Raw genomic sequence first — 19,663 nt, forward strand, 5'->3', positions numbered from 1 at the left:
CAAAATGAAGGGAAATATTCATGGCATCACAGAAAACACTAGCCTGATGGCTTGCTTCTCATTTCCCAGAAGACAGCATGTAAACTAGAGCAATTTTGTTTAGATTGTAAAATCAGCCAAGAGAAATCTGATCCTTTTCAATCCATTATGCCATAAAAACATGAAAAAAAAAAACTTTAAAATTTTATACAGATATGTAAAAAGTCTCAAGAGTTTTGACAAACGCAATAGGTCTTATATTGGTGAAATTGGTTAATTTTCCTAAGCTGCTGCTTTATTATGAGTGCTAATCCAATGACTGAGGGAAAGAGAAGTTACAACTGAAGTAATTGAGAGCTGAAATGGAAGTTTGGACATATTGCTTCCCACTTACTTTGGCAATTGGTAAAACTGCATTATTTGCCTTAGTAGCCTTAGAATTATCTTTGTATGATACTAACTTTACAAAATCACCTGCAACTTGCTTATTCCTTGCTTTATTTTTACTATTTTAGAAGCCTTGTCACCCTCTGGTAGTCTCAAAAAAACCTTGTGAACACAAATTTATTAAGAAAAGATAATTCTGCTTTAAGTCTTTAAGACCACAGATGGCTCTGCCACATTAAACGGCTCTTGAGATATCTATCTGATCCTTGGTTGAAGGTAGAAGATACCCACATTGGTCTGAGGGGAGTTGTCTTCAGAAATCTCTTTGTAAATCTGAAAAAGAATAGATTTTTGTCACATGCATACATTTATTTTTTCTACATTCTGATAGTCTTAAGGCATCCATGAAATTAACATCACATATAAAGATTTTCTTTCCTGTATAGAATCAGTGGTTTAGGCCTGTACTTCTAGATACTCAGGAGGCTGAGATCTGAGGATCAAAGTTCAAAGCCAGCCTGGTCAGACAAATTTGAGACTATCTCCAATTAAAGCAGCAAAAAGGTGGAAGTGGAGGTGTGGCTTCAATGGTAGAATACCAGCCTTAGGAGAAAGAAAAGGCTAAACAATAGCACTAGGCCCTGTCATGAGTTTAAGTCTAGTGTTTGCATAAAATAACAACAAAAGGGTTGGGAAATAGCTCAGTGGCAAAGCGCCTACCAAGTGCAACGTACTGGGTTTGATCCACAGTACCAAAAAAGAAAAGACAAACAAAAACAAATGTACTTTCACTTGTTCTGAAGCCCATACTACAGCTGAAATAGAATACAAAGGACAAGCAGCTTCAGTGAGGCAAGTCCCAGTCATTATTGTTCATTCGATAATCATATATTTGAGTGTTTTTTTATTATGAATAAAACATTATCTTAGGCACCACATAAACCAATATACATTGAGTTAAAAGAAGTGGGAAAAGAGTTTGTATTTTTCTAGTACTGTCATAATGCCAGGAAACCAGTTTCTTGAATAATACGCACCTTGGTTTTTCTTCTTTTTGCTTCACATTGTTAAATCTGTCTGAGTCAGAAAATTTCATTGACGCTGGCTACCTCTGTGCTTCTTCTCCTGGGTATATATCCTGTAGGATCTTACCAGTGCTCTCTTGATACTGTTCCCTTCCAGGCCTCAAGGAAGGTTCTAATATCAGCACCTTTTTGAGATTTCTTTCCTCTCTCTCTCTCTCTCTCTCTCTCTCTCTCTCTCTCTCTCTCTCTCTCTCTCTCTCTTCTAATATCAGCACCTTTTTGAGATTTCTTTCTCTCTCTCTCTCTCTCTCTCTCTCTCTCTCTCTCTCTCTCTCTCTCTCTCTCTCTCTCTCTCTCTCTCTCTCTCTCTCTCTCTCTCTCTCTCTCTCTCTTCCTTTCTTGCCAGTCCTGGGGCTTGAGTTCAGGGCCTGAGCACTGTCCTTGGGCATTTCTCAAAGCTAGTGCTCCACCACTTGAGCCACAGCACCATTTCCAACTTTTCTATGTATGTGGTACTGAGGAATCAAACCCCAGTCTTCCTGCATGCTAAGCAAGTACTCTACCATTAGGCCAAACTCCCGACCCCCTTTTGAGATTTCTAATGTTATTGTCCTAATGGCAATAGCTCAGCTGGCCTCTCAGAGTTCTCTTCTATCCCATTATCTCCTCAGATTTACCTTTTACAGAAAGCATAAATCATGGCACTCTTCCTCAAAATCTAATAAAATCCCCTGTTCCTTTGGCAGTAAGCCCAAATGAAGTCTATACCTTGGCCTGCCCTACCCCTCCTCCTTTTTTGTCGATTATGGGACTTGAATTCTGGGTCTGGGTGCTGTCACTGAACACTTCAGCGCAAGGCTACCATCCTACCCCTTGAGCTACAGTGCCACTTCCGGTTTTCTGGTGGTTAATTGGAAATAAGAGAGAGTCTCACGGACTTTAGTGCCTGGACTTTAGGCTGGCTTTGAACCTCGATCCTCAGATCTCAGACTCCTGAGTAGCTAGGACTACAGGCATGAGCCACCATGCCTGGCTATGGCCTGATTTTTCTGACTTACATCTCATTACATACTAACACATCTTTTTATCCAGATTAGTTGTACTAGCTTGATGACCTGTAAAGTGCTGCTTTCCGGTCTGCCTTTGCTTTTGCTGTTGCTTCAAGAATAAATCCTGAGTGGGGAGTTTGGCCTAGTGGTAGAGTGCTTGCCTAGCATGCACGAAGACTGGGCTTTGATTCCTCAGTACTACATATGTAGAAAAAGCTAGAAATGGTGCTGTGGCTCAAGTGGTAGAGTGCTAGGCTGAGGAAAGTCCAAGGACAGTGCTCAGGCCCTGAATTCAGGCCCCAGGTCTGCCCCCGCCCCCCTCCCCCCAAAAAAGAAAAAAATAAATTCTGAGGGCTGGAAGCATAGCCTAATGGTAGAGTGCTCACCTAGTATGCAGGAAGCCCTAGGTTTGATTCCTCAGTATCACATACTCAGAAAGAGCTAGAAGTGGTGCTGTGGCCCAAGTGGCAGAGCACTAGCTTTGAGCAAAAAGTGTCCAAGGACAGTGTCCAGGCCCTGAGTTCAGGCCTCAGGGCTGGGAAAAAAAAAAAAAAAATCCTGAGCTGGCTGGGTTTGTAGCTGAGTGGTTAGTGGTAGAGTAATTGCCTAGCTAGTGTGCAGGGTATAGATTCATCATATAGTGAGGATGAAATAAAAGAATGAGGAATGTCATGAGAAAGGGTATCAATGTTTGTGAAGTAATGCACCTTCTATCTGGTAAATATAATGTAACCCTTCTATTAATCACACTAAAAAAATTATAAAAAAAAAAGAATGAGGAATGCTATTTTCTAATGCTGTACCCTTTTCAAATTTCTACTTATTACCTCAACTAATGGTGTAGTAGCATTTAGGGATTCAACTACTAATATGGTTGTTTATTCCAGGCTGGTCTAGAATGAATTATGTAAAGCTGGCCTTGATCCTCCTATCTAGGCCTTAGAAGGTTATCTGCGTGGGCTACCACACCTCCAGGAATTTGAATTTTTATAGAAGTTCTTGGAAAGGAGCTCAAATACTAATACCACCTTTCATGGGACAGATTCAATGAGATAACTGTCTCCTAGCACACTTTTTTTTTTAGCCAGTCCTGAGGAGTGAACTCAGGGACTAAACACTGTCGTTGGGCTTTCCTTAAGGCTAGTGCTCTACCACTTGAGCCACAGCACCATTTCTGGCTTTTCTATGTACGTGGTACCAAGGAATCAAACCCAGGTCTTTATGCATGCTAAGCAAGCACTCTATCACTAGGCCAAACTCCTAGACCCTCTCCTAGCATTTTGTGTTCCTTTTTTTTGTTTGTTTTGGCCAATCTTAGGGTTTGAACTCAGGGCATGGGTACTGTCCTTGGGCTTTCCCAAGGCTAGCTCTCTACCATTTGAGCACTATTCCCGGCTTTTTCTGTGTAAGTGGTACCAAGGAATTGAACTCAGTTTTGTGCATCGCAAGCACTCTACCACTAGGCCACATTCCCTGCCCCCAAGTTAGTACTTCTTACGGTCAAGAAAACCAAGTGTACAATTTGGTTTTGTATAATTTAAATTTGTTTCTGTTACAGTACATTACATACAGAATATATTCAATAAATAGATGTAGATGTTGCATTGAGTTCAGGGGACTTAGTTTTCAAAAACATTAAGGATAATAAAAATAAATCAGTACTCTTTGGGGGAAGACAAAGAGTAGAGCTCAAACCTTGCTCATTTGCTAACAGCTCAGAAAACACAGCTTGGCCAAAAATTTGGCCTCGTGGTAGAGTGCTTGCCTAGCATGCACAAAGACCTGGGTTTAATTCCTTGGTACCACATATATATAAAAAGCAGGAAATGATATGGTGGCTTAAATGGTAGAGCTCTAGCCTTGAGAAAGCCCAAAGATAGTGCTCAGGCCCTGAGTTCAAGCACTGGAACTGGCCAAAACAAAAAAACAACAACAACAAACCCAACAAAGCCCAGCTAAATATTCTCTATACCTGACTTATATAGTGGTTATCCCTCTATACATCATCTTTAGAATAACTTTAAAAAAAAAGGTCCAGCTAGGGAAAGGGTGAGAGCATAGAGTCTTACCACTCTTCTTGAGAAGTTCTCCTTTCCGGGATTTATCCAGGTTTTCAAGAAATTGTTCAAATACTTTGACATAAGGTGCTAGACTGGTCTTCTTATAATCTGAATTATTAAACAGATAATTAGCATGTTAGCACAAGAATAACATGAAAATATTAGAGTTTTTATAAGGGTGAAGGATGTAGTTCATTGGCAGAACACAAGGGTTGAAGGCTCTAGATTTGATATCTAGTGCCACAAAAACAAAAACGAAAAGCTTTCTTTTTTGTGTGGGTCATGGATCTTGAACTCTAACTGGGTGCTGTGCCTGAGCTCTTTAGCTAAGGCTTCCACCCTACCCTTGAGCCAAGTCCTACTTCCCATTTTTTAGAGGTTAATTGGAGATAAGAGTCTCAAGTCCTCTACCATTAGGTCAAAGCTTTTTAAGAAGGTAGAAGCCAGATACGGTGGCTACTCAGGAGGGTGAGATCCAAAGATCACGGTTCAAAGCCAGTCTGGGCACTAAAGACTGTGAGATTCTCTCTCTCTCTCTTTTTTTTTGGCTAGTCTTGGAGCTCGAACTCATGGTCTGAGCACTGTCCTTGGGCTTTTTCAAGGCTAGAGCTCTACCAGTTGAGCCACAGCATCACTTCTGGCTTTTTTCTATGTATGTGGTACTAGGCAAGCACTCTGCCACTAGGCCAAACTCCGGCCTGACTGTGAGACTCTTATTATTAACCACTAGAAAACTGGAAGTGGCTCTGTGACTCAAGGGGTAGAGCGGTAGCTTTGAGCTAAAGAGCTCTGGGACAGCACCCATGTGACAAAGGAGGGAGAGGAGAGGGGATGGAGGGAGAGAAAGAGGGGGGAAGGAGGAGGAGAGGAGAAAGAAGGAAAGAAAGATTTTGTTTTTGCCGGTGTGGTGGTTCAAGCCTATAATCCTAGATACTCAGGAGGCTGAGATCTCAGGATCGAGGTTCAAAGCCAGTCTGGGCACAAAAGGACCTGAGTCTTATCTCCAATTAACCTCTAGAAAATGGGAAGTGGGGTGGTCGCTCCAGGGGTAGGACAGTAGCCTGGAACTGAAGAGCTTTAGGGACAACACCTAGAGGCAGTAAAGTATGTGAGATTCTTTCTGAGGTTTGCCCTCAAGAAGGCAGTTTTGAGACCCTGCACCCCCCTACTCCTGGTTAAGGCTCTGCCCAGTACCTAAGTTACCTAGGTAACTGGCACACCTGGAGGCAGCTGCCTCCCTCTTCCCTGAGGTTACAGCCTCAGGGAAAGTCCATGAGTCTCTTACCTCCAAGTAACCACCAAAAAGCTGGAAATGGTTCAAGCAATAGAGTACCAAGTAAAGAAACTAAGGATCAGCGTCCGGTCCCTGGTTTTAAAACCCAGGAGTGGCTCAAAAAAAAAATTCAGTTTCAACATGTACTTTGTTTACTTACTTCTGGTTCTAGGTTTGCTATCAGACTCAGCTTCTCCTTCCCCTTTTTCCTTTTCATTAGTGGGAATGACATCCAGTTCATGGCAGATAGAGCTATAAGTAGCAAAACAAGAGAGTGGGAATTTTTTGTTTTTGTTTTGTTTTGTGGTAGGCTGAGGCTGGAGGATTGTGAGGTTTTTTTTTTTCTTTATTTTTTTGGGGGGTGGGGTGGGTGGTGGTTCATGGGGATTGAACTGTGGGCCTGGGTGCTGTCCCTGAGCTCTTCAGCTCAAGGCTAGCACTCTACTACTTGAACCACAGCAAGAAAAGCCATGGGTTCCACCCCCAGCCCAATTGATAAAACAAAAAAAGTGGCTGATTAAGGGCTGGGAGTTTGGCCTAGTGGTAGAGTGCTTGTCTAGCATGCACAAAAATGGGGGTTCGATTCCTCGGTATCACATACATCCTCGGTATCACATACACAGAAGAGCTGGAAGTGGTGCTGTGGCTCAAATGGTAGAGTGCTATCCTTGAGAAAGCCCAAAGACAGCTCAGGCCCTGAGTTCAAGCCCCAGGACTGGCAAAAAAAAAAAAAGTAAAAGCAAAACAAAATAATTTTTAAAAAAGTGGCTGATTAAATTTGGGATAGCCTGAAAATCATGGCATCTTTCTTTTTTAAAATTAATTTATTGCCAGTACTAGGGCTTGAACTCAGAGCCTCTTGAACTCACTCAACTTTTTTTTTGGTCAGTTGTGGGGCTTGAACTCAGGGCCTAGGCACTATCCTTGAGCTCTTTTGCTTAAGGCAAACCCTCCACCTCTCTGAGCCAAAGCTCCACTTGTTTCTGGTAGATAACTGGAGATAACAATATCTCCTTGTATTTTCCAGCCTGGGTGGGCTTTGAATTCTGAGCCTCATATTTCAGTATCTTGAGTCGCTATAATTACTTTGAGTCTCCAGCACCTAGCTTTGCTCAGCTTTTTCTCTACCACTTGAGCCATGCCTCCAGTTCCAGCTCTTTACTGATTAACTGGATATGAGTCTCTTGGGGGCTGGAAATGTTGCTCAGTGATAAAGTACTTACCTATCATGCATGAAGTCCTGGTTTCAATTACTTAGAACCACATAAGCAGAAAAAGCCCAAAATGGCACTGTGGCTTAAGTGGTAAAGTACTAACTAGCTTAAGGAAAATAAGCTCAGGGCCAATGTACAGGCCCAGAGTCCAAGACCTTTTTTATTATTTTTTTTCTTTTTTTTTTGGCCAGTTCTGGGCTTGAGCTCAGGGCCTGAGCACTGTCCTTGGACTTTCTCAAGGCTAGAGCTCTACCACTTGAGCCTCAGCATCAGCACCACTTCTGAATTTTTCTGTGTATGTGATACTCAGGAATCAAACCTTTTTTATGCATGCTAGGCAAGCACTCTATCTCTAACTCTAAGCCAAACACCCAGCCCCTACTTTTTTTTTTTTGGCCAGGGCTGGCTTTGAATCTCTCTCTCTCTCTCTCTCTCTCTCTCTCTCTCTCTCTCTCTCTCTCTCTCTCTCTCTCTCTCTCTCTCTCCTCCCTCCCTCCCTCCCTCTCTCTCTCTCTCTCTCTCTGTCCTGGGCCTTGAACTCAGGGCCTGGTCACTGTCCTTGGGCTTTTTCTCGACTAGAGTTCTACCACTTGAGCCACAGCACCATTTCTGGCTTTTTCTATGTATGTGGTACTGAGGAATCAAACCTGGGTCTTTGTGCATGCTAGGCAAGCACTCTACCACTAGGCTAAACTCTGGGCCCCTCAATCTCATATTTTAATAGCTAGGATTTCAGTCCTAAGTACCTAGGATTATAGGTATGAGCCCTGGGTACCTGGCACCTCTTTATTTCTTTCTTTTTAAGTTGTTTTTGTGGAGCTTGAACTCTGGGCCTGGGCACTGTCTCTGAGCTCTTCAGCTCAAGGCTACCACCTTACCCCCTGAGCCAGAGCCCCACTTCTGGTTTTCTAGTAGTTAACTGGAGATAAGAATCTCACAGACTTCAGTGCCCAGGCTGACTTTGAACTGTGATCCTCAGATAATCTCCTTCAAATTCAAAACAATATTTACAAATAAGGAATGATCAGGACTAGGAACAGGGCTTAGTGGTAGAGTGTTTGTCTAGCATGCATAAAGCCCTGAGTTTGATTCCTCAGTACCATACAAACAAAAAGCCGAAGTGCCCAAGCCCTGAGCTCAAACCCTAGGACTGGCAAAAAAAAAGTGATCAATGATCTAGAACATACCTTATAGTTGGAACAGTAAATGGATCAAACTGATCTACTTTCTGTAAATCAATAGGCACAGAAATGCGACCTGTGAGGATCAAAAGTTATAAATTGGTGGTTATAGAATACAAATCCCTCTTTTTCTTCTATGAGTTATTTTTGGTTAAAAATTACAAAGAGGGCTGGGAGTTTGGCCTAGTGGTAGAGTGCTTGCCTAGCATGCATGAAGACCTGGATTCGATTCCTCTATATCATATACATAGAAAAAAAGTCAGAGGTGGTGCTGAGGCTCAAGTGGTAGAGCTGTAGCCTTGAGAAAGTCCAAGGACAGTGCTCAGGCCCGGAACTCAAGCCCAGGACTTGGGAATAAAAAACAAACAAACAAACAAAAAAACTTACAAAGAGTGTTGGGGAGGGGAAGGGTAGGTGGAGGGTATGGACTGGCGGCTCATGCCTGTAATCCTAGGTAGTCATGAAGCTGAGATCTGAGAGAAACAAATTGAATCTAGCCCAGGAAAGTCTGTGAAACTATCATCACCAAACTACTAGAAGTAGAGCTGTGGCTTAAGAGGCAAAGCAAAAAAATGAAAACAAAACAGAACAAACAAAAACAGCTTTTATTGCTGTCAGTTGCCAGTTGCATAGAAATATTGTAATGTCAGCCAGGCAAAGTGGCTCACACCTGTAATCCTAGCTACTCAGGAGGCTGAGATCTGAGGATCAAGATTCAAAGCCAGTCTGGGCACTAAAGTCCGAGAGACTCTTATCTCCAATTAACCACTAGAAAACTGGAAGTGGCGCTCTGGCTTAAGGGGTAAGGCAGTAGCCTTGAGCTGAACAGCTCAGGGACAGTGCCCAGGCCCAGAGTTCAAGCCCCATGGCCCACCAAAAAAAAAAAAAAAAAAAGCACTGAAACAGTGCTTAGGCACTAAGTAAGTTCAAGCCCTAGTTCTAACAGCAAAAAAGAAAGAAAAAGACAAAAAAAAAAACCCAAACAAACAAAAAACAAACAAAAAAAACCACACACACACAAACCAAAAAAAACCTGAGAGTTCTGAACTGAACTCTGTATGCTAACACAATTGGTTTTATGCCTTTGGATAAGTCACTTTAATCACTTCGTTGTTTTCTCATCTGTGCAATGACAGTGATCCTGTACCTTCAAAGGTTCTCTCTAACTCCAACTGAAATATTTTGTCATAGTAGAAAAGCATCTGGTAAGCTGAGCGTTCATTGATGGCTCATGCCTGTAATCCTAGCCACTCAGGAGGCCGAGATCTAAGGATTACAGTTCAAAGTCAAGCTAGGCAGGAAAGTCCATGAGATTTCTCTTTCTTTTTTTGTCTTTTGGGAGGTTTGGACTCTGGGTCTGGGTGCTGTCCCAGAGCTTTTCATCTCAAGGTTACCACCCTACCCAGGGCCTGGGCATTGTCCTGGAGCTGAGGCTACCACACTACCCCTTGAGCTATAGCCCCACTGCTGGTTTCCTAGTGGGTAATTGGAGATAAGAATCTCTCAGTCTTTAGTGCCTAGGTTGACTCTGAACCGAAATCCTCAGATCTGAACCTGAATAGCTAGGATTATAGGTGTAAGCCACCGTGCCCAGCAGTCCGTAAGACTTTTTTCATTTATTTATTCATTCATTCTTTTATTGTCAGGATAATGTATAGAGGGGTTACAGGTAGTAGGTGCATTACTTTTCACACACTGATACACTAATAACTCTTCTATGTTTTCTTCCCCAGTCTGTGAGATTTCTAGCCCCAATTAACCACCAGAAAACTGGAAGTGGCACTGTGGTTCAAAGTTGTAGCATTAGCCTTGAATTAAAGAGCTCAAGGATAGCCTGAGCTCAGGCCCAGAGTTCAAGCCCCACCACCAACCAAAAAAAAAAAAAAAAGGCATCTGGTAGCTACTTCATTAACATTGTAAAAAGGTTTTAGGTATACGCTGACAGCAATGTTTCCAACTTTAACATCACAGACAAAGGCATTTACATCTAACTACATGTTTGCTAAATCAACAATTTTTGTTTATTTTTACGATGTACCTGTTTTAGGATGAACACTAAAGGGACTCTTCAGTAAATGATTGATTCCTTTGCTAACATTGATATCTAGCCGCGGAAAACAATATTGGAGCATAATCTCACACTCCAGCCAGGTTCCAGATTTGCTACTCTGAAAGTAGATACAAGGCCAACATAAGGATCAGGGGCAACTTTTGAGTATTTCTTTAAAGGCAGTTTTAGAAAAAAGGTACTGACTATTTTCTTTAACTGCTCCCAGCGCTGAAGTGAACTGTGAGACTTCTGGAACTCTCTTTGAAGTTCATCATGAATTGGTGAATTCTTGTTAAGGAACACACTCATTCAGGCTTATCAAAGAACAACTGTTTTTAGTATATATTACTACAAGGATACCTAAACCTTATACATATATAGGCAGTAACTACTAATGTCTTCTGAAACGATGCTAAATACTTAAATCCTTAAAAAAAAATTCCCTTGTAGCTGAGTGTGGTAGCTCATGCCTGTAATCCTAGCTACTAAAGGGGCTGAGATCTGAGGATCAAGGTTCAAAGCCAGCCTGGGCACAAAAGGTCCTGAGACTCTTATCTCCATTTAACCTATAGAAAAAGGGAAGTGGGGCTGTGGCTCAAGGGTAAGGCGGTAGTCTTGAGCTGAAGAGGTCAGGAACAGTGCTCAGGCCCAGAGTTAAAGCCCCATGACCCCCCCCCCAAAAAAATATATTAGAGATTAGTGGCTCATGCCTGTAATCCTAGCTACTCAGGAGGCTGAGATCTGAGGATCAAGGTTCAAAGCCAGCCCAGGCACAAAAAGATCTGAGACTTTTATCTCCAATTAACCTCTAGAAAATGGTAAGTGGGACTTGGCTCAAGGGTAGGCAAGCCTTGAGCTGAAGAGAGGTTCAGTACAACACCCAGGCCCAGGGGCAAGGCAGTAGCCTTGAGATGAACAGTTCAGGGACAGCGCCTAGTTAGAGTTCAAGACCCATGACCCACACACACAAAAAAATGTGTGTATAGTAGTGAATGAAAGAATGCTAAAATAATTAGAAGGTATCAAGTAAAAGCTTTCCTTTATATGCATGTATTTAAACTAAATGATTTATTTACATATTCAGTCCCAGATCTTAGACTTAAGGCTGAACACTTCTTAGGGCTTTTTCATTCATAGCTGGCACTCTATCAATGAAGCCGGGCCTCCAACCCAAGTTTTTGCGGGTTAACAGCAGATAAACTTTTGGTGCCTAGACTAGCTTTGTAGGTAGATCTTCAGTATTTCAAACTCCTGAATATCTAGGATTACAGATGTGAGCCACCAGCTCCTGAATTTAGCCATTAATTCTAGGACCAATTTTTTTTGTCTGAAACTAGGACTCGAATTTGGTATCTGATGCTTTTGCTCATTGACTGTACTCTACCACCTGAGCCACACTTCAACTACTAGGACCAACTTTCTAAATGAGGAAACTTACAAAATGATCCCATTCCTCATTAGTTTAGACTAGAAATACAAAAATGTAAAAACACAGGAAATTTTTTGCACAAAAAGGATTGTTTACACATATATAATATGCAAGTAAACATACATAGCTAGTTAACCGAAATGATCTCAGGAAAGGATATTCTCAGGAACAAGGGCTAAAACTTTATCCCAGCTTTCTTTGTTTTCAAGAATATTTTGATCAACCAAGGCATATTCTTCAAAGTATTTTTTAATTATATTTATGGATTTCCTGTAAGAAGAACAGTAACAAAGGTTCCAATACTATTACCAACCCATATTATATAGATGCCAATGCCATGGGGTTTATTTTTCCTTTATTTCTAGAATTAGGCAAAGTAAAAATACTCCTCTCCTAGTTTATGGAATTTAAAATATCACTAGAGGAGTACTGGGCACAGTACCTTCGCACAGAACAGGTATTCAAAAAATGTTTATTCTTTTTTTTTTTTGTTCAAGGAATGTTTACTCTTTAGACCTTACAACCTAAAAGACTAATAGCATCACAAAAAAGCAACAAGGGTAGAAAGCAACCTGCCCAGGATAACATATCAGTATTACAATATGGGATATAGGTCTATGGTTTCTACTCTGAAAAATGAGCTTTAAAATCACTTCAAGTGACCAAGGCATGTGGGATGCTGAGGGAGTGAACATTTGAAACCAGCTACCCAGAAAGTACCAACTCTAGCTGTTCAACAAACCAAAAATCAAGAACAAAACACAAACAAAATTCAAAAAATTAAGCTCTTTCAGTCTGCAAATGTATTTCACACTTACTGTTTCATCTTTTGTACAACTCTGATACATACATACATATACATATACATATATATATGTATATGTATAGTTTTCTATGTTGAGCAGATAAGAGGGACCTATAACATTTTACCAAGGCAAGTGACAAAACAGGGATTCTTCCTGCCAACATAATGAATACTCTTTCCATCATTCTAGTAGTTAATTCAATGTTAAAAGCATGGACTGGGCCAGGAGTTTGGCCTGGTGGTAAGAGTTTGCCTAGCATGCATGAAGCTCTGGGTTTGATTTCTCTGTACCACATAACACAGAAAAAGCCAGAAATGGTGCTGGGACTCAAGTGGTAGAGCTCTAAGCCTTGAGAAAGCCCAAGGACAGTGCTCAGGCCCTGAGTCTAAGCCTCAGGATTGGCAAAAAAAAAAAAGCATGGGCTTTGGAATTGGTCAGTCCAGGATATGAATTACATTATATGTTAACAATTACTTGTGTGAAGCCAAGAAATTATATAATTTTTCTAAAATTCACTTTCCTAATTTGTAAGTGGAAATATTATGATGTCTTTCACAAAGTTGTAAAGACCAATGAGAACAATTGTAGAACCTATCAAGATTATTGCAACATAAAATAGGCATTCAATTACCTGTAGTTTTTATTACAAAAATGCTATCTAATTGTGAAAAACTGATAGAAAGGAATTCTGAAAGTACATGCAAGCAGATCAAGTACAACTTAAACTTGTGTCTAAGTCTTTTCCAACACACCTGACAAAAGGGTGAATTTTTTCATTTAGATGAACTTTCTTTTTAACATCTTGTCCTCCCTGTAAAATAAACCATCAAAAAGGAACTTTATGAACATTATGTAAATAAAATAGTTAAAAGATTTTTTTCCCCTAACCAGTCCTGGGGCTTGAACTCAGGGACTGAGCACTGGCCCAGAGCTTCTTTTCCTCAAGGCTGGTATTCTACCACCTAAGCTACAGTGCCACTTCCTGCTTTTTCTGTGGTACTGAAGACTCAAACCCAGGGCTTCATGCATGCTAGGCGAGAACTTTATCACTAAACCACATTCCCAGCCCCCTAAATGAATACTTAAATATGTCCTATTATTCTATTTAAAATTGTATAAATTAAAAGACACTGTCTAAATTCAATCAAAGTAAAGATGTATAGTATAGCTATTTTATGTCATCTCCATACCTGTAACTTTCTGGGTTAACTTTACTCGACATAATTGAACTAGGAAAGTAAATTAAGACTTAATACTATTATTAATACTTAATAGTAAAACATGAAAAAAAAATTTGTGCCAGTACTGAATCTGGGTTTTGTCCCTTAGCTTTTTCCCTCAAGGTGTTTTACCACCTGAGCTGTAGCTCCATGTCCAACTTTTTTTTGATCAGTCATGGGAATTGAACTCTGGGCCTGGGCTCTGTCCCTGAGCTCTTCAGTTCAAGGCTAGCACTCTACCACTTGAGCCACAGTGCAACTGCCCATTTTCTGGTGGTTAACTGGAGATAAGAGTCTTACGGGCTTCCATGTCCAGGCTGGCTTTGAATCTTGATCCTCAGATCTCAGTCTCCTGAGTAGCTAGGATTATAGGCGGGAGCCAGTGGTGTCAGGCTTTGTTCAGCTTTCTGGTAGTTAGTTGAAGGTAAGAGTCTCACATACTTTCCTGCCTGGGCTGGCTTTGAACTGTGATCTTCAGATCTCAGCTTCCTAAGTAGCTAGGGTTGTAGGCACAGTGCTTGGCAAAAATACTCTTAAATTTTGGTTTCTAGGGGACTGGAGTGTGGCCTCGTGGTAGAGTGTTTGCCTATTATGAACAAAACCCTAGGTTCAATTCCTCTGTACCACATACACACACACACACAAAAAAGCTGGAAGTGGTGCTGTGGATCAAGTGGTAGAGTGCTAGGCTTGAGAAAGCTCAAGGACAGTGCCCAGGCCCTGAGTTCAAGCTCCAGGACCAGCTAAAAAATTTTTTTTTGGTTATTATGATTTTAAATGATCATTAATCTCTACAATGAAAATGCGTAAGGAAAGTCTAATTTTCTGTGTAAATAAAACATATAGGCTCAGTAACAAGTAGTAAACAAAGAAATGGAAATTATAATTAAGAACTTACCTTTACCACACTTAAATACTCAACTATACCAGAACGTACTGCCGAGGACAATTTCCTAACTGATTCATCACACACCCAACAATGAACACCTCTTCTTCCAGAATATACCCAAAGACGATGCTTAAATCCAAAATCCTCTGAGGGAAGAAATAATAGGTTTTAAGACAAAGCTATACACTTCTAATTCTTGCTTACTCTATTAGCTTGATATTTTACTTATTTTCAACATGGCTGCTTATTATATTAATTACTTGGAATTTTTTTGTGCTCTCATGTTCTTCCCTTTAAATTTTACCCCCTCTGGTCTCTTTGCCAAGAATTCATATCCAGCATTTTTTTTTTTTGCTGGGCCTGGGACTTGAACTGGTCTGGGCACTGTCATTGAGCCTTTCTGTGCTCAAGCCTAGCATTCTACCACTTGAGCCAAAGCACCACTTTCGGCCCTTTCTGTTTATGTGATACTGAGGAATGGAACCCAGGGCTTCATGCATGCCAGGTAAGCACTTTATCACTAAGCCACACTTCCAGCTTCTATATCCAGCATTCTATCCCTGATCAATTGCTATTTATCTTTAAAACAAAAACAAAAACTTAAGAATATTGTTATAATATTCGTAGTGTTTAGAATGGTACATAATATACAATAACCCTTTATGTAAGAGTTAGATATCAGCATAACCATCATCAATTCTTCTAGAAAGCCTTTAAAAAGAAAAATCAAAATCGGAGCCAGGAGTTTGGCCTAGTGGTAGAGTGCTTGCCTAGCATGCACCAAGACCCAGGTTCGATTCCTTGGTACCACATACATAGAAAAAAGCTGGAAGTGGCGCTGTGGCTCACATGGCAGAGCACTAGCCTTGAGAATAGTGCTCAGGCCCTGAGTTCAAGCCCCAGGACTGGCAAAAAAAAAAATTCAAATTAGAGTTGAGTGTGGCCTAGTGGTAGAGTCCTTGCCTAGCATGCATGAAGCCCTGGGTTTGATTCCTTGGTTACAACATATACAGAAAAAGCCAGAAGTGGTGCGGGGGCTCAAGTGGTAGAATGCTAGCATTGAGAAAGCCCAAGGGCAGTGGTCAGTCCCTGAGTTCAAGCTAGGACTGGATTAAAAAAAAAAAAATGGAAGTAGAGCTGTGGCTCAAGTGGTAGAGTACCAGCCTTGAGCAAAAAAGCCAAGGGAGAGCACTCAAGCCCTAATTTCAAGCTCTAGTACCAGCATATGCATACACAATAATTATTATTATAAAATACAGATGCTAATATTCAGAGGAAACCAGATTCTTCCATTTGATCCCAGTGCGAGACTGCTGATACTTGCCCTTCAAAGCTCGGTCAATGATGCGTATGGCCATTGTCATGAGCGTCCAGCACTTAGAACATATGTCTGCAGAACTGAGCAGAGTTATCATTACTCATTGACTGTTGGGGTGTCACCCACCCTAGCAGTATGGTACAAGGTGCTTACCTACAGCATCTCCTCACATCATCATAGTCTGTCATGTCAATATCAAATACCAGTTCTTTCTCCTGAGCCTGGAAAGCTCCCAGCTTCACTGTATTGTGTTGATTAGGCTACAAATATAAAATATTGATCAGTTTCTACAAGAGCTGTCATGCTGTTTGCTTTTTTTCTATGCACATGGAAAAAGTGGCCAAAGAGAAATGAGAAACTACATAATTTCAGGTCCATGTCAATTAAAGAATTCATTTACCCTGTATCCTACAAGTCCAGAATAAGGGTCTTAACCTTGAGGAATGCCCAAGGACAGTGCTCAGGCCCTGAGTCCAAGCCCCAGAACTGGCCAAAAAAAAAAAAAAAAAAAAAAAAGCCAAACTGAGCAACAGAAGAAAACTTAGCAAACTATCATCAAAATCCTCAAAAACGGGACTGGGAATTTGGCTTAGTAGTAAAGGTAAGAGTGCTTGCCTAGCATGCACAATGATCAGGGTTCGATTCCTGGATACCACATACATAGAAAAAGCCGGAAGTGGTGCTGGGCTCAAGTGGTAGACTGCTAACCTTGAGAAAGCCTGAGGACAGTGCTTAGGCCCTGAGTTCAAGCCCTAGCACTGGCAAAAAAAAAAAAAAAAAAAAAGACGTAAGAAAAAAGAGCACTCTATACCTTACTAAAAATCTAGCTGGGTGCTGATGGCTCATACCTATACTCCTAGCTACTTGGGAGGCTAAGATCTGAGAATCTCAGTTCAAAGACAGCCTAGGCATGAAAGTCACAGGACTCTTATTTCCAATACATTACTCAGAAAATGGCTCTGTGGCCCATGACCTACTCAGGAGACTGAGGACTTCAGTTCAAAATTAGCTCAGGCACCAAAGTCTGTGAGACTCTATCTCCAATTAACCTCCAGAAAACTGGACGTGGTGCTGTGGCTCAAGGTGGTAAAGCACCAGCCTTGAGCTGGAGCTTGAGGATCTGAGTTTAAGCACTAGCACTAGCAAATACAAAACAAAATCACACAAACAAACAAAAAAAAGACTGGAAATTTAAATATAGTAGAAATGAAAATCTTAGGAAATGTACCAGAAAGTAGAGCAAAAAGAGAGATAGGAAATATAATTAGAAGATCACTCAAAAAGGTACAACATTTGACTTTAGAATGTATGTTTTTCTTATTTTTGGAACTACCATGTAGTCCAGGCCTCAAACTCATGATCCTCTTGTCTCAACCTCCTCAGTATTGGGATTAAGGTGTACACCATTATGTACAAATGACTTTAGGACTTTTAAAGAGATCAAAGAAAATAGGTAACAAAATTATGGGGCTGGGAATGTGGCTTAGTGGTGGAATGCTTGCCTTGAGTGAAAAACCTAAGGAACAGGTTGGGAATTTGGCTTAGTGGTAGAGTGCTTGCCTAGCATGCACAAAGACCGGGGTTCGATTCCTCAGTACCACATACATAGAAAAAGCCAGAAATGGAGCTGTGGCTCAAGTTGTAGTGCACTAGCTTTGAGGAAAAAGCCCAAGGGCAGTGCTCAGGCCCTGAGTTCAGGCTCCAGGACTGGCAAAAAAAAAAAACAAAAACAAAACCAAAACAAACAAAAAAAAAACCCTAAGGAACAGTGTGTAGGCTGAGTGCATTACATACATCACATATGTATGTAGGGTCAAAGGGATTTCCTAATGAAACCAGTATGGTAGTGCAAAAGACAGAAACCAAGAATAACTGCAAATGCTGGGAGATAATACAATTTTCCCTTTTATGCCATGTTGACTGTCTTATTCCTCCTTTTATCCAGATACTCAATTTTTTTGTCCTAGTGATAATAAAAGCAACTACTAATTCATTTTCCAATGCCTTCTAGTCAGGAATGTAATGTTTAAACAACAACAGCAACAAAGTCAGTGACTGACTTGAAAAAAGTTAAGAGTGTGGCTCTTCAACTAAAACTAAAGCTTTAGAACCCATTCTTGGCTAATAAAACGACAAAATCCATTAAAAAGTTCTTACTTTGTGGGAATATACAGCACCTATATCAATCTTGTACGGATTCATTTTCTGCATCTCCTTCTCCAGTTCACTCTGGTTGTTGAATGACTGGTAGCGGATGTAAATATCATCTTTCAGTGTGAATGAAAATTCACGGTGTTGAAAGTAATTCTTTACCACTGGAAAATAATGGACATTTTTAAAGTTTATTTGATAATTTCTTCGGTTCGAGGCATTATAACATTTGCCAAAAGAGACATTTTTAACGATCCCTTGTGTCCAAAAACCGTTCTACTTGAGAAATCAGATAGGTTCTAGTCTCTGACTTGAAAGGGGGTTACCATTCCACGTTGACTCGGGAAGAAAAAGGCCCGGCACATTTTAAATATGCAATGCCACCTGCCTCTCCTCGGCGGGTACTGAGAGACTGCTGTGGAAAGAAGGAATCTCTCCTTCCAGGAGGGTTCCTGGGGACCCCATTGCAGATCCCGCCTCTGAAGCATCAGGATGCCAAGTGGGTCCCCTGTGGCTGGCCACAGCGGGTGCAGGTCCCCTCCGAGGTGACGGGACGGGATGGAGACGGCGCAGGAGAAGCATGAGACATAAAGGACTGGCGCCCGGAGACGCTTCACATAGTCATCAGAAGACCCTCCACCCGGAACTCTCCACACACCCGACCCCACTCCCCACCCCACGCGCAACCTCCATTACCTCCGCCATAATTGAGCCAGCGATAGTACTGAGCGTAGGGAAAGAGCCTCCGGTAATAAAGCTTGAGAAGCTCCGGCAGCTCGGACGGATCAAAGGACTCCATGGACAAGAGAATTTGACACAAACGCGAGTAACCCAAGAATCGGCGGGAACACGACCACGTAAGACCTTCAGTCCGCATGCGCACTGAGGCTGTGACCCTCGGCTGCAAAGGCCGCCGGGAATTGTAGTTCTTTCCTCCCATAGGCGGTGGCTGTCCCCACCCCCACCTACCCTGTTGGGTGCTAGAAACCTGTACTTTCACAAAGAATTCTCTGGGATGTACATACTCTGGGATGGACAGATCTGTAGCATACTGACGTACATTCCTAAGATAAAGTAAAATAAATGTCCTATGCAAGCCTTCGGAATGTATTAAAGAGGTTTGGGAAGTTAGTCATTTCTAGAATTAGAAAACAAAAAGCAAAGCTAGTAATTCAAAATTTAGTATGGCAAGAGAATCAGACACTGCCACTTGAATTTGGTAGAGACTCGAAGGCAGAGTAGTGGAAGAACTTCATAGTGGAATAAAAGGTGTGTTTTGCCAGAAGGTTGTTGACATTGAGGGATATCTAGGCTAGGTGGTGTGTGTGTGTGTGTGTGTGTGTGTGTGTGTGTGTGTGTAAGGACAAGAGTAGGAAAAGGAAAACATTAGTTTGGGCCCATTACTATGGATATTATGGTTTTCCTCTTTAGATCATCACTTAGAGAGCAGACTGACTTTCTACAGGCTTGGCTTATGGCAGATTAACTTCTTGAGCTGTTTCTTATAGATAAAGGGAGTTGATTTTCCTGAATTGTTATTGTAATGCATATGTACCTGTGTTATTCATACATTTAACTGTTTTGAACATAATAGACTCCTGCCTCAATCTCCCAACTGCTGGGTTTACAGGC

The 19,663-nt window shown here is 41.3% G+C and overlaps 1 protein-coding gene across 1 annotated transcript; it reads right to left on the reverse strand.

The window, feature by feature from the left end:
• Window positions 1–513: 513 nt before the first annotated feature.
• Prim1 (DNA primase subunit 1) lies at window positions 514–18,882 on the reverse strand. The gene is made up of 13 exons (XM_090327427.1): window positions 18,728–18,882; window positions 18,038–18,195; window positions 16,034–16,140; window positions 15,887–15,960; window positions 14,572–14,708; window positions 13,206–13,264; window positions 11,808–11,917; window positions 10,423–10,499; window positions 10,207–10,336; window positions 8,175–8,244; window positions 5,934–6,025; window positions 4,510–4,608; window positions 514–699 (listed from the first exon to the last, which is right to left on the reverse strand). Exons 1-13 carry the CDS (start codon window positions 18,828–18,830, stop codon window positions 680–682), a joined length of 1,236 nt encoding a protein of 411 aa, XP_090183553.1. The 5' UTR covers window positions 18,831–18,882; the 3' UTR covers window positions 514–679.
• Window positions 18,883–19,663: the final 781 nt, after the last annotated feature.

Source organism: Megascapheus bottae, chromosome 2, assembly GCF_031878675.1.
Source record: "Megascapheus bottae isolate mThoBot1 chromosome 2, mThoBot2.hap1, whole genome shotgun sequence".
Classification (NCBI taxonomy): domain Eukaryota; kingdom Metazoa; phylum Chordata; class Mammalia; order Rodentia; family Geomyidae; genus Megascapheus; species Megascapheus bottae.